The sequence below is a fragment of the Panulirus ornatus genome, chromosome 10, assembly GCF_036320965.1.
Source record: "Panulirus ornatus isolate Po-2019 chromosome 10, ASM3632096v1, whole genome shotgun sequence".
NCBI lineage: Eukaryota > Metazoa > Arthropoda > Malacostraca > Decapoda > Palinuridae > Panulirus > Panulirus ornatus.
Genome location: NC_092233.1, coordinates 47,119,149 through 47,135,570, shown reverse-complemented (window position 1 = coordinate 47,135,570; position 16,422 = coordinate 47,119,149). Strand labels below are relative to the sequence as shown.

Genomic DNA, 16,422 nt, shown 5'->3' with positions numbered 1-16,422 from the left:
GGCATGTGTACGTGTAGGAAGAGAGGAAAGTGATTGGTTCTCAGGGAATGTAGGTTTGCGGCAGGGGTGTGTGATGTCTCCATGGTTGTTTAATTTGTTTATGGATGGGGTTGTTAGGGAGGTAAATGCAAGAGTTTTGGAAAGAGGGGCAAGTATGAAGTCTGTTGGGGATGAGAGAGCTTGGGAAGTGAGTCAGTTGTTGTTTGCTGATGATACAGCGCTGGTGGCTGATTCATGTGAGAAACTGCAGAAGCTGGTGACTGAGTTGGAAAAGTGTGTGGAAGAAGAAAGTTAAGAGTAAATGTGAATAAGAGCAAGGTTATTAGGTACAGTAGGGTTGAGGGTCAAGTCAATTGGGAGGTGAGTTTGAATGGAGAAAAACTGGAGGAAGTGAAGTGTTTTAGATATCTGGGAGTGGATCTGGGAGCGGATGGAACCATGGAAGCGGAAGTGGATCATAGGGTGGGGGAGGGGGCGAAAATCCTGGGGGCCTTGAAGAATGTGTGGAAGTCGAGAACATTATCTCGGAAAGCAAAAATGGGTATGTTTGAAGGAATAGTGGTTCCAACAATGTTGTATGGTTGCTAGGCGTGGGCTATGGATAGAGTTGTGCGCAGGAGGATGGATGTGCTGGAAATGAGATGTTTGAGGACAATGTGTGGTGTGAGGTGGTTTGATCGAGTGAGTAACGTAAGGGTAAGAGAGATGTGTGGAGATAAAAAGAACGTGGTTGAGAGAGCAGAAGAGGGTGTTTTGAAGTGGTTTGGGCACATGGAGAGGATGAGTGAGTAAAGATTGACCAAGAGGTTATATGTGTCGGAGGTGGAGGGAACAAGGAGAAGAGGGAGACCAAATTGGAGGTGGAAAGATGGAGTGAAAAAGATTTTGTGTTATCGGGGCCTGAACATGCAGGATGGTGAAAGGAGGGCAAGGAATAGAGTGAATTGGAGCGATGTGGTATACCGGGGTTGACGTGCTGTCAGTGGATTGAATCAAGGCATGTGAAGCGTCTGGGGTAAACCATGGAAAGCTGTGTAGGTATGTATATTTGCGTGTGTGGACGTATTTATATACATGTGTATGGGGGGGGTTGGGCCATTTCTTTTGTCTGTTTCCTTGCGCTACATCTCAAACGCGGGAGACAGCGAGAAAGTATAATAATAATAAAAAAATTATTTTTTAATTTTTTTATTTTGCTTTGTCGCTGTCTCCCGCGTTAGCGAGGTAGCGTAAGGAAACAGACGAAAGAATGGCCCAACCCGCCCACATACACATGTATATACATAAATGTCCACAAACGCACAATATACATACCTATACATCTCAATGTGCACATATATATACACACACAGACATATACATATATACACATGTACAGAATTCATATTGTCTGCCTTTATTTGTTCCCATCGACACCCCACAACACATGGAATAACAACCCCCTCCCCCCTCATGTGTGCGAGGTAGCGCTAGGAAAAACACCAAAGGCGCCATTCGTTCACACTCAGTCTCTAGCTGTCATGTAATAATGCACCGAAACCACAGCTCCCTTTCCACATCCAGTCCCCACACACTTTGCATGGTTTACCCCAGACGCTTCATATGCCCTGGTTCAATCCATTGACAGCACGTCGACCCCGGTATACCACATCGTTCCAATTCACTCTATTCCTTGCACGCCTTTCACCCTCCTGCATGTTCAGGCCCCGATCACTCAAAATCTTTTTCACTCCAACCTTCCACCTCTAATTTGGTCTCCCACTTCTCCTCGTTCCCTCCACCTCTGACACATATATCCTCTTGGTCAAACTTTCCCCACTCATTCTCTCCATGTGACCAAACCATTTCAAAACACCCTCTTCTGCTCTCTCAACCACACTCTTTTTATTTCCACACATCTCTCTCACCCTTACATTACTTACTCGATCAAACCACCTCACACCACATATTGTCCTCAAACATCTCATTTCCAGCACATCCACCCTCCTGCGCACAACTCTATCCATAGCCCACGCCTCGCAACTATATAACATTGTTGGAACCACTATTCCTTCAAACATACCCATTTTTGCTTTCCGAGATAATATTCTCGACTTCCAAACATTCTTCAAGGCTCCCAGAATTTTCGCCCCCTCCCCCACCCTATGATTCACTTCCGCTTCCATGGTTCCATCCGCTGCCAGATCCACTCCCAGATATCTAAAACACTTCACTTCCTCCAGCTTTTCTGCATTCAAACTTACCTCCCAATTGACTTGACCCTCAACCCTACTGTACCTAATAACCTTGCTCTTATTCTCATTTACTCTTAACTTTCTTCTTTCACACACTCTACGAAACTCAGTCACCAGCTTCTGCAGTTTCTTACATGAATCAGCCACCAGCACTGTATCATCAGCAAACAACAAGTGACTCACTTCCTAAGCTCTCTCATCCACAACAGACTGCATACTTGCCCTTCTTTCCAAAACTCTTGCATTCACCTCCCTAACAACCCCATCCATAAACAAATTAAACAACCATGGAGACATCACACACCCCTGCCGCAAACCTACATTCACTGAGAACTAATCACTTTCCTCTCTTCCTACACGTACACATGCCGTACATCCTCGATAAAAACTTTTCACTGCTTCTAACAACTTGTCTCCCACACCATATATTCTTAAAACCTTCCACAGAGCATCTCTATCAACTTTATCATATGCCTTCTTCAGATCCACAAATGCTACAAACAAATCTATTTGTTTTTCTAAGTATTTCTCGCATACATTCTTCAAAGCAAACACCTGATCCACACATCCTCTACCTCTTCTGAAACCACACTGCTCTTCCCCAATCTGATGCTCTGTACATGCCTTCACCCTCTCAATCAATACCCTCCCATATAATTTACCTGGAATACTCAACAAACTTATACCTCTGTAATTTGAGCACTCACTCTTATCCCCTTTGCCTTTGTCCAATGGCACTATATAAGCATTCCGCCAATCCTCAGGCACCTCACCATGAATCATACATACATTATATAACCTTACCAACCAGTCAACAACACAGTCACCCCCTTTTTTAATAAATTCCACTGCAATACCATCTACACCTGCTGCTTTGCCGGCTTTCATCTTCCGTAAAGCTTTTACTACCTCTTCTCTATTTACCAAATCATTTTCCCTAACCCTCTCACTTTGCACACCACCTCGACCAAGACACCCCACATCTGCCACTCTATCATCAAACACATTCAACAAACCTTCAAAGTACTCACTTAATCTCCTTCTCACATCACCACTACTTGTTATCACCTCCCCATTTGCCCCATTCACTGAAGTTCCCATTTGCTCCCTTGTCTTACGCACTTTAGTTACCTCCTTCCAGAACATCTTTTTTTTCTCTCTGAAATTTAATGATACTCTCTCACCCCAACTCTCACTTGCCCTCTTTTTCACCTCTTGCACCTTTCTCTTGATCTCCTGCCTCTTTCTTTTATACATCTCCCACTCATTTGCATTTTTTCCCTGCAAAAATCGTTCAAATGCCTCTCTCTTCTCTCTCACTAATAACCTTACTTCTTCATCGAACCACTCACTACCTTTTCTAATCAACCCACCTCCCACGCTTCTCATGCCACAAGCATCTTTTGCGCAAGCCATCACTGTTTCCCTAAATACATCCCATTCCTCCCCCACTCCCCTTACCTCCTTTGTTCTCACCTTTTTCCATTCTGTACTCAGTCTTTCCTGGGGATAGGGGATTAAGAATACTTCCCACGCATTCCTCACGTGTCGTAGAAGGCGACTGAAGGGGACGGGATCGGGGGGCCAGAAACCCCCCCTCCTTGTATTTTAACTTTCTAAAAGGGGAAACAGAAGAAGGAGTCACGCGAGGAGTGCTCATCCTCCTCGAAGGCTCAGATATGGGTGTCTAAATGTGTGTGGATGTAACCAAGATGAGAAAAAAGGAGAGATAGGTAGTATGTTTGAGGAAAGGAATCTGGATGTTTTGGCTCTGAGTGAAACGAAGCTAAAGGGTAAAGGGGAAGAGTGGTTTGGGAATGTCATGGGAGTAAAGTCAGGGGTTAGTGAGAGGACAAGAGCTAGGGAAGGAGTAGCACTACTCCTGAATCTGAAGTTGTGGGAGTATGTGATAGAGTGTAAGAAAGTAAATTCTAGATTGATATGGGTAAAAGTGAAAGTTGATGGAGAGAGATGGGTGATTATTGGTGCATATGCACCTGGACATGAGAAGAAAGATGATGAGATGCAAGTGTTTTGGGAGCAGCTGAATGAGTGTGTTAGTGGTTTTGATGCACGCGACCGGGTTGTAGTGATGGGTGATTTGAATGCAAAGGTGAGTAATGTGGCAGTTGAGGGAATAATTGGTATACATGGAGTGTTCAGTGTTGTAAATGGAAATGGTGAAGAGCTTGTAGATTTATGTGCTGAAAAAGGACTGGTGATTGGGAATACCTGGTTTAAAAAGTGAGAGATACATAAGTATACGTATGTAAGTAGGAGAGATGGCCAGAGAGCGTTATTGGATTACTTATTAATTGATAGACCCACGAAAGAGAGACTTTTGGATGTGAATGTGCTGAGAGGTGCAACTGGAGGGATGTCTGATCATTATCTTGTGGAGGCGAAGGTGAAAATTTGTGGGGGTTTTCAGAAAAGAAGAGAGAATGTTGGGGTGAAGAGGGTGGTGAGAGTAAGTGAGCTTGGGAAGGAGAGTTGTGTGAGGAAGATAAGGGCAGACAGTGTGAATTGTGTGCATGTGTATATATGTATGTGTCTGTGTGTGTATATATACGTGTACATTGAGATGTATGGGTATGCATATTTGCGTTTGTGGACGTGTATGTATATACATGTGTATGGGGTTGGGTTGAGCCATTTCTTTCGTCTGTTTGCAAATGCGGGAGACAGCGACAAAGCAAAATGAAATAAATAAATATATATTTTTTTTTTTTTTTTTGCTTTGTCGCTGTCTCCCGCGTTTGCGAGGTAGCGCAAGGAAACAGACGAAAGAAATGGCCCAACCCACCCCCATACACATGTATATACATACGTCCACACACGCAAATATACATACCTACACAGCTTTCCATGGTTTACCCCAGACGCTTCACATGCCTTGATTCAATCCACTGCCAGCACGTCAACCCCGGTATACCACATCGCTCCAAATCACTCTATTCCTTGCCCTCCTTTCACCCTCCTGCATGTTCAGGCCCCGATCACACAAAATCTTTTTCACTCCATCTTTCCACCTCCAATTTGGTCTCCCTCTTCTCCTCGTTCCCTCCACCTCCGACACATATATTCTGTTGGTCAATCTTTCCTCACTCATTCTCTCCATGTGCCCGAACCATTTCAAAACACCCTCTTCTGCTCTCTCAACCACGCTCTTTTTATTTCCACACATCTCTCTTACCCGTACGTTACTTACTCAATCAAACCACCTCACACCACATATTGTCCTCAAACATTTCATTTCCAGCACATCCAACCTCCTGCGCACAACTCTATCCATAGCCCACGCCTCGCAACCATACAACATTGTTGGAACCACTATTCCTTCAAACATACCCATTTTTGCTTTCCGAGATAATGTTCTCGACTTCCACACATTCTTCAAGGCTCCCAGAATTTTCGCCCCCTCCCCCACCCTATGATCCACTTCCGCTTCCATGGTTCCATCTGCTGCCAGATCCACTCCCAGATATCTAAAACACTTCACTTCCTCCAGTTTTTCTCCATTCAAACTCACCTCCCAATTGACTTAACCCTCAACCCTACTGTACCTAATAACCTTGCTCTTATTCACATTTACTCTTAACTTTCTTCTTTCACACACTTTACCAAACTCAGTCACCAGCTTCTGCAGTTTCTCACATGAATCAGCCACCAGCGCTGTATCATCAGCGAACAACAACTGACTCGCTTCCCAAGCTCTCTCATCCCCAACAGACTTCATACTTGGGCCTCTTTCCAAAACTCTTGCATTCACCTCCCTAACAACCCCATCCATAAACAAATTAAACAACCATGGAGACATCACACACCCCTGCCGCAAACCTACATTCACTGAGAACCAATCACTTTCCTCTCTTCCTACACGTACACATGCCTTACATCCTCGATAAAAACTTTTCACTGCTTCTAACAACTTGCCTCCCACACCATATATTCTTAATACCTTCCACAGAGCATCTCTATCAACTCTATCATATGCCTTCTCCAGATCCATAAATGCTACATACAAATCCATTTGCTTTTCTAAGTATTTCTCACATACATTCTTCAAAGCAAACACATGATCCACACATCCTCTACCACTTCTGAAACCACACTGCTCTTCCCCAATCTGATGCTCTGTACATGCCTTCACCCTCTCAATCAATATCCTCCCATATAATTTACCAGGAATACTCAACAAACTTATACCTCTGTAATTTGAGCACTCACTCTTATCCCCTTTGCCTTTGTACAATGGCACTATGCACGCATTCCGCCAATCCTCAGGCACCTCACCATGAGTCATACATACATTAAATAACCTTACCAAACAGTCAACAATACAGTCACCCCCTTTTTTAATAAATTCCACTGCAATACCATCCAAACCTGCTGCCTTGCCGGCTTTCATCTTCCGCAAAGCTTTAACTACCTCTTCTCTGTTTACCAAATCATTTTCCCTAACCCTCTCACTTTGCACACCACCTCGACCAAAACACCCTATATCTGCCACTCTATCATCAAACACATTCAACAAACCTTCAAAATACTCACTCCATCTCCTTCTCACATCACCACTACTTGTTATCACCTCCCCATTTGCGCCCTTCACTGAAGTTCCCATTTGCTCCCTTGTCTTACGCACTTTATTTACCTCCTTCCAGAACATCTTTTTATTCTCCCTAAAATTTAATGATACTCTCTCACCCCAACTCTCATTTGCCCTTTTTTTCACCTCTTGCACCTTTCTCTTGACCTCCTGTCTCTTTCTTTTATACATCTCCCACTCAATTTCATTTTTTCCCTGCAAAAATCGTCCAAATGCCTCTCTCTTCTCTTTCAACTGGAGGGATGTCTGATCATTGTCTTGTGGAGGCTAAGGTAAAGATTTGTATGGGTTTTCAGAAAAGAAGAGTGAATGTTGGGGTGAAGAGGGTGGTGAGAGTAAGTGAGCTTGGGAAGGAGACTTGTGTGAGGAAGTACCAGGAGAGACTGAGTACAGAATGGAAAAAGGTGAGAACAATGGAAGTAAGGGGAGTGGGGGAGGAATGGGATGTATTTAGGGAATCAGTGATGGATTGTGCAAAAGATGCTTGTGGCCTGAGAAGAGTGGGAGGTGGGTTGATTAGAAAGGGTAGCGAGTGGTGGGATGAAAATAAATATATATATATACATATATATATATATATATATATATATATATATATATATATATATATATATATATATATATATATATATATATGTCTGTGTATGTTATTTATTTTTATTATACTTTGTCGCTGTCTCCCGCGTTTGCGAGGTAGCGCAAGGAAACAGACGAAAGAAATGGCCCAACCCCCCCCCCATACACATGTATATACATACGTCCACACACGCAAATATACATACCTACACAGCTTTCCATGGTTTACCCCAGACGCTTCACATGCCTTGATTCAATCCACTGACAGCACGTCAACCCCGGTATACCACATCGCTCCAATTCACTCTATTCCTTGCCCTCCTTTCACCCTCCTGCATGTTGAGGCCCCAATCACACAAAATCTTTTTCACTCCATCTTTCCACCTCCAATTTGGTCTCCCTCTTCTCCTCGTTCCCTCCACCTCTGACACATATATCCTCTTGGTCAATCTTTCCTCACTCATTCTCTCCATGTGCCCAAACCACTTCAAAACATCCTCTTCTGCTCTCTCAACCACGCTCTTTTTATTTCCACACATCTCTCTTACCCTTACGTTACTCACTCGATCAAACCACCTCACACCACACATTGTCCTCAGACATCTCATTTCCAGCACATCCATCCTCCTGCGCACAACTCTATCCATAGCCCACGCCTCGCAACCATACAACATTGTTGGAACCACTATTCCTTCAAACATACCCATTTTTGCTTTCCGAGATAATGTTCTCGACTTCCACACATTCTTCAAGGCCCCCAGAATTTTCGCCCCCTCCCCCACCCTATGATCCACTTCCGCTTCCATGGTTCCATCCGCTGCCAGATCCACTCCCAGATATCTAAAACACTTCACTTCCTCCAGTTTTTCTCCATTCAAACTCACCTCCCAATTGACTTGACCCTCAACCCTACTGTACCTAATAACCTTGCTCTTATTCACATTTACTCTTAACTTTCTTCTTCCACACACTTTACCAAACTCAGTCACCAGCTTCTGCAGTTTCTCACATGAATCAGCCACCAGCGCTGTATCATCAGCGAACAACAACTGACTCACTTCCCAAGCTCTCTCATCCCCAACAGACTTCATACTTGCCCCTCTTTCCAAAACTCTTGCATTTACCTCCCTAACAACCCCATCCATAAACAAATTAAACAACCATGGAGACATCACACACCCCTGCCGCAAACCTACATTCACTGAGAACCAATCACTTTCCTCTCTTCCTACACGTACACATGCCTTACATCCTCGATAAAAACTTTTCACTGCTTCTAACAACTTTCCTCCCACACCATATATTCTTAATACCTTCCACAGAGCATCTCTATCACCTCTATCATATGCCTTCTCCAGATCCATAAATGCTACATACAAATCTGTGTATGTATATATGTATATATGTTTGTGCATGTATGCACATGTATGTGTATATGAGTGGATGGGCCATTCTTCATCTGTTTCCTGGTGCTACCTCGCTGTTACGGGTAACTGATTGAGTAAAAATATTACATAACCTTCTGAAGACAGTTACATATAAAAAGTAGAGGAAATACAATTTACCATTTTCATTCTCAACATAAATGAATGTTTTGAATTGATTGATTGACTTCAAGCCTGTCAGTGTGTGCTCCAATCATATTCTCATGATTTCTTTAATTTGTAGTTTATTTTTAGTACATTAATTAGTCAAGAACGTACAAAAGATGGTTGTGTTATATAAATAAGCCACATTTATGGTATCATTCACCAATTTTAAGGTGAACAGTGGATTGACCAATAAAGGCTATGTAAGTTTTCCAGTATTTTTCTGAATATGTAGATGATTGTTACCTCATGCATTAGATAAGACTCTACCGAACAATATTTTTTTTTAATGTGTAGATGATTGTTACTCGTGCGTTTGATAAGAACCTACTGAAGAGAATTGTGTAGTAAATGTTGTATATTGAAAAGACAGTTGTGCATATCACTTACTAGATAAATAATGAATGTTTTAAACTGACTAATCAATCACTCATCTTTTGGCAAATGCACCTCCGTTTTTTTGTTACTTTTCTCAATAGTTTTTAATACATGAGTTAGTCAAGAACCTGCTAAAGAGAACTGTGTTGAGAAACCTTTTGAAAACATTATTACAGTTTATCATTCACCAATTTCAAGATGAATCTTTTGAACAGTAGAGTAATCTGGATCCTGATAATGGCTATGTAAGTTTACTTATATTTTCCTGAATGCATAAATGATCGACTTGATGCATTTAGTAAGAACTTACAGGAGAGAATTGTGTAGTAAAAGCACATTACTTGATTGCCTTTGCCTCTGCAGGGAAGTATCATTGGGAACAAGCACACAGCAACCCATGCAGAAAAAAGTACATGCAATCCATAACCAAGCCCCAAAAGCCTACCCAGTGGTGTACCTTAACCACTTAATATCCCTCAGTTCAACTCATTTTCAGCATGTTACCCCTTATATTTCACATTATTCAGTTTATTCATACCCCTTATATTTCACATTATTCAGTTTATCCTTTCCAGTGAATGCCCCATGCTTTCATAAATGTTCAGGCTTTATACCTCATCCTTCCATATTCTCATTGGTCTCCCTGTCCACCTTGCTCCCTCCACGTCTGACATACAGTTTCTCTTAGTCAGTCTTTCATTTTTCATCCTCTTCACGTGTCTTTTAACCATTTCAACTTGCTAATGTAAGCATTCTCAAATGGACTGTACACACCACCACACCTTGCTGTCATGTTGTAATTCCTAGCAAGATCAATCACATCACACCACTTATATTCATCCAACATTTCCATGTTCTTCCTCCTTTCTTATGAATCTACCTGAATAGACAATGACCTCTCTATGCCACGTGCTACTTAGTGTATCCATGATATCTAGGATATAACAAGGAGTGAGGGAGAGTGTTTAATAGACAGTCTCAACTCGGACATTAAAGGTGTTTTGGAATTTCACTGTGGTTCGAGTGAGTTTTTTGTGTTAACCTTTAGTAATAAGAAGCCATTTCTTTCCCCAGAGCCAAGACTGTAAAGAATGTTGTTACAGTGAATGAAGAGCTGACAGCTGAGGAATGGAAACGCCGGTATGAGAAGGAGAAAGATAAGGTATTTCTTGAGTCAGTATGTCACATTTATTAAGTGTTATTTCTGCTTAATTTATCCCTTCAGTTTTTCCTTTTACTTAGCACATATTTGGTGACATTGTAAGTCTTATGGGTATGACTTGTGTATTATTCACCAAGAGATTGATTGAGCAAGCCTTTTGTAATGCTTATGATAACTTAAAAGTATGTTGAAGAACAGGCCACATGTTTTGAAAAAGAATTGCATGTCTATGTTTGTTGAATCTAAAAGTTTTTAGTGTAGGTTGCCAGTGTTCAGAAATGTAGCCAGATATTAAAGCTGAGAGAGAAACCAGAAGTAACATGTTATTTAGATATGTACATGGCAGAGCCTTGAGTAAGCAGAAAGTAGAAGTAATAAAGATAGCACCTTACTTTTTGTTTTTTGTACATAACATGGAGTTGTAGATGCTTTAACCAGTCAGTCCATCTTTGTACCCAGTTCAAGTGATTTAACACCAAACTATTAATACAAGAAGGATTTGGTAGTGAAGATACTCGGTGAAGCAGGTCTCCTCCACCCCACTTAACGGCAGTTACCACCTTACTGAGCTTGTATATCTATTTAATCTGGCTTTGTAGAAGTTTAGCCATTTTTCTGTCCAAGCCACTTTTTTCACAGGAAGTAATTCCATGTTCAGTCCATTAAGAAATCATTTATTAGTGTTGGTGATGTGTATCAGACGTAAAAGAATATTGCTTTATCTGCTTGCCTTGACTTTTCCAGATTCTTTTGAATCTCAGTATCTTTGTGCCATATGTCAGTAATGATTTATAATTTTCATGTATTTAGCAGCAGTCATATATATATATATATATATATATATATATATATATATATATATATATATATATATATATATACATATATATATATATTATTTTTTTTTTTATTATACTTTGTCGCTGTCTCCCGCGTTTGCAAGGTAGCGCAAGGAAACAGACGAAAGAAATGGCCCAACCCCCCCCATACACATGTATATACATACGTCCACACACGCAAATATACATACCTACACAGCTTTCCATGGTTTACCCCAGACGCTTCACATGCCTTGATTCAATCCACTGACAGCACGTCAACCCCGGTATACCACATCGCTCCAATTCACTCTATTCCTTGCCCTCCTTTCACCCTCCTGCATGTTCAGGCCCCGATCACACAAAATCTTTTTCACTCCATCTTTCCACCTCCAATTTGGTCTCCCTCTTCTCCTCGTTCCCTCCACCTCCGACACATATATCCTCTTGGTCAATCTTTCCTCACTCATTCTCTCCATGTGCCCAAACCACTTCAAAACACCCTCTTCTGCTCTCTCAACCACACTCTTTTTATTTCCACACATCTCTCTTACCCTTACGTTACTCACTCGATCAAACCACCTCACACCACACATTGTCCTCAAACATCTCATTTCCAGCACATCCATCCTCCTGCACACAACTCTATCCATAGCCCACGCCTCGCAACCATACAACATTGTTGGAACCACTATTCCTTCAAACATACCCATTTTTGCTTTCCGAGATAATGTTCTCGACTTCCACACATTCTTCAAGGCCCCCAGAATTTTCGCCCCCTCCCCCACCCTATGATCCACTTCCACTTCCATGGTTCCATCCGCTGCCAGATCCACTCCCAGATATCTAAAACACTTCACTTCCTCCAGTTTTTCTCCATTCAAACTCACCTCCCAATTGACTTGACCCTCAACCCTACTGTACCTAATAACCTTGCTCTTATTCACATTTACTCTTAACTTTCTTCTTCCACACACTTTACCAAACTCAGTCACCAGCTTCTGCAGTTTCTCACATGAATCAGCCACCAGCGCTGTATCATCAGCGAACAACAACTGACTCACTTCCCAAGCTCTCTCATCCCCAACAGACTTCATACTTGCCCCTCTTTCCAAAACTCATGCATTTACCTCCCTAACAACCCCATCCATAAACAAATTGAAGAACCATGGAGACATCACACACCCCTGCCGCAAACCTACATTCACTGAGAACCAATCACTTTCCTCTCTTCCTACACGTACACATGCCTTACATCCTCGATAAAAACTTTTCACTGCTTCTAACAACTTTCCTCCCACACCATATATTCTTAATACCTTCCTCAGAGCATCTCTATCAACTCTATCATATGCCTTCTCCAGATCCATAAATGCTACATACAAATCCATTTGCTTTTCTAAGTATTTCTCACATACATTCTTCAAAGCAAACACCTGATCCACACATCCTCTACCACTTCTGAAACCACACTGCTCTTCCCCAATCTGATGCTCTGTACATGCCTTCACCCTCTCAATCAATACCCTCCCATATAATTTACCAGGAATACTCAACAAAATTATACCTCTGTAATTTGAGCACTCACTCTTATCCCCTTTGCCTTTGTACAATGGCACTATGCACGCATTCCGCCAATCCTCAGGCACCTCACCATGAGTCATACATACATTGAATAACCTTACCAACCAGTTAACAATACAGTCACCCCCTTTTTTAATAAATTCCACTGCAATACCATCCAAACCCGCTGCCTTGCCGGCTTTCATCTTCCGCAAAGCTTTCACTACCTCTTCTCTGTTTACCAAATCATTTTCCCTAACCCTCTCACTTTGCACACCACCTCGACCAAAACACCCTATATCTGCCACTCTATCATCAAACACACATATATATATATATATGTGCATACACAGACATATGCATATATACACATCTACATATTCATGCTTGCTTGTCTTTATCCATTCCTGGCAACACCCCACCTCACAGAAAACAGCGTCACTACTCTCTGCTTCAGCTAGGTAGCGCCAGGAAAATAGATGAAAAAATGGCCTCATTTGTTCATACTGTCTTTAGCTGTCATGTATAATGCACCAAAAACACAGCTCCCTATCCACATCCAGGCCTAACAGACCTTTCCTTGGTTTTCCCCAGACTTTTCACATGCCCTGGTCCAGTCCACTGACAGCACATCAACCCTGTTATACCTCATTGTTCCAGTTCATTCTTTCCCTTGCATGCCTTGCCCTCCTGTATGTTTAGGCCTCAGTCTCTAAAAATCTTCTTCACACACTCCTTCCACCTCCTGTTTGGTCTCCTGCTTCTTGTTTCCTCCACCTCTGACACATATATCCTATTTGTCAATCCTCCTCATGTATTCTCTCCATATGTCCAAACCATTTCAGCACACCCTCTTCTGCTGTCTCAGACTCACACTTCATACAACCCCATCTGTAGCCCATGGCTTGCAACCATATAACATTGTTGGAACCACTATTTCAAACATAGCCAGTTTTGCTCTCCGAGGTAATGTTCTCTCTTTCCACACATTCTTCATAGCTCCAAGAACATTTGCCCCTCCCCCACCATGTGACTCGCTTCCACTTCCATGGTTCCATTTGCTGCTAAATTCACTCCCAGATATCTAAAACTCTTCACTTCCTCCAGTTTTTCTCCAGTCAAACTTACATCACAACTAACTTGTCCCTCGACCCCACTGAACCTACTGACCTTGCTTTTATTCACATTTACTCTCAACCTTCTCCTTTCACACACTTTACCAAACTCAGTCACCAACTTCTGCAGTTTTTTTACTTAAATCAGCTACCACTTCTGTATCATCACCGAACAACGACTGACTCATTTCCCAGGGCCTCTCATCCCCAACAGACTGCATACTTGCCCCTCTCTCCAAAACACTTGCATTTACCTCCCTAACCACCCCATCCATAAAGAAATTAAACAACCATGGGGACATCACACACCCCTGCTGCAGACTGACCTTGACTGGGAACCAATCATTCTCCTGTCTTCCTACTCATACACTTGCCTTACATCCTTGATAAAAGCTCTTTACTGCTTCAGGCCTGTCACCTCCCACACCATATACTCTAAAAACCTTCCAAAAAGCATCTGTATCAACCCTATCATATGCCTTCTCCAGATCCATAAATGCTACATACAAATCTATTTGTTTTTATAATTATTTCCCATATACATTGTTCAAAGCAAACCCCTGATCCACACATCCTCTACCACATCTGAAACCACACTGCTCCTCCCCATTCTGATGCTCTGTACATGCCTTCAACCTCAATACCCTCCCATACAGTTTCCCAGGAGTACTCAACAAACTTATGCCTCTGTAGTTATAACATTCACCTTTATCCCCTTTGCCTTTGTACAATGGCACAATAAAAGGATTCTGCCAATCCTCAGGCATTTCACCATGATCTATACATATATTGAATGTCCTTACCAACCAATCAGCAGCAGTCACCCTCTTTCTCATTGAATTCAACTACAATACCATCCAAACCTGCCACCTAGCCAGATTTTATCTTCTGCAAGGCTTTCACCACCTCTTCTCTTTTAACCAAACCATTCTTCCTAACCCTCTTACTTTGCTCACACCCCTGCCACTCTGTCATCAAAGGCATTCAACAAACCTTCAGAATACTCTTTCCATCTCCTTCTCACTTCATCACTACCTGTTATCACTTTCCCAATTGTCCGCTCCACCGATCTTCCCATTTGTTCTACTTCTTACACACATTATTTACCTTGTTCCAAAACCTCTTTTTATTCTTATTAAAGTTTAATGATGCTCACCCACCACAACACTCATTTGCCCTTTTTTTCAATCCCTGCACCTTCCTCTTAAACTCCTGCCACTTTATTTTATACATCTCTCTGTCATTTGCACTCCTTTTTTGTAAGTATCGTCCAAGCGCCTCTCTTTTCTGTTTCACTAAAACTTTACTTCTCCATTCCACCACTCACTACCCTTTCTTATCTGCCCTACTCCTACCTTTGTCATGCCACATGCATCTTTTGCACATGCCATCACTGCTTCCCTAAATGCATCCCATTCCTCACCCACTCCCCTCACTTCATTTCCTCTCACGTTTTGCCATTCGACTCTCAGTTTCTACTGGTACTTCTTCATACATGTCTCCTATCCAAGCTTGCTTACTCTCACCACCCTCTTCTCCCTAACATTTCCTTTTTTCTTTCGAAAACCTCTACAAATCTTCACCTTTGCTTCCACAAGATAGTGATCAGGCATTCCTCCAGCTGCCCCTCTCAGTACATTAACATCAAGAAATCTCCCTTTTACCTGCCTATCAATTACTACGTAATTTCATAATGCTCTTTCACCACCTCTCCTACTCACATGTGTATACTTATGTATTTCTCTCTTTTTAAACCTGGTGTCCCCAATTGCCAATCTTTCTTAGCACACAAATCCAAAAGCTCTTCACCATTTCCATTCACAACACTGAATACCCCATGTATACCAATTATACCCTCAACTGCAACCTTACTCACCTTTGCATTTAAATCACCCACCACTGGTACCCAATCTCATGCACCAAAGCTGCTGACACGCTCACTAAGCTGCTCCCAAAACTTGTCTCTCATGATCTTTCCTTTCATGACCAGGTGCATAAGCACCAATAATCAGTTTTACCCACATCAATCCAGAATTTACCTTCTTAAACTCTGTCGCATACTCCCACAACTCCTGCTTCAGGAGTAGTGCTACTCCTTCCTTAGCTCTTGTCCTCTCACCAACCCCTGACTTCCAAGACTTTCAAAAACCACTCTTCCCATTTACCTTTGAGCTACATTTCACTCAGAGCAAGAACATCCAGGTTTCTTTCCTCAGACATGCTACCTATCTCTCCCTCTCATCTTTTGTTACATCCACACTCAGTCAGACACCCCACTCTGAGCCTTCAAGGAGGATGAGCACTACCCTCTTGACACCTACTGTTTCCCTTTTTAGAAATTGAAATATATTTTTCTATTATACAAAATCGCTGTTTCC

At 42.1% G+C, this 16,422-nt stretch overlaps 1 protein-coding gene across 1 annotated transcript in view; it reads left to right on the top strand.

Annotated features, from left to right (window-relative positions):
* The window catches only part of LOC139750933 (kinesin heavy chain-like), a 442,650-nt gene that overhangs the window by 227,261 nt on the left and 198,967 nt on the right, over positions 1-16,422 (top strand). The window contains exon 7 of the mRNA XM_071665845.1: positions 10,461-10,548. Within this exon, the coding sequence (XP_071521946.1) occupies positions 10,461-10,548 (88 nt within the window). The remainder of the gene's footprint in view (positions 1-10,460; positions 10,549-16,422) is intronic.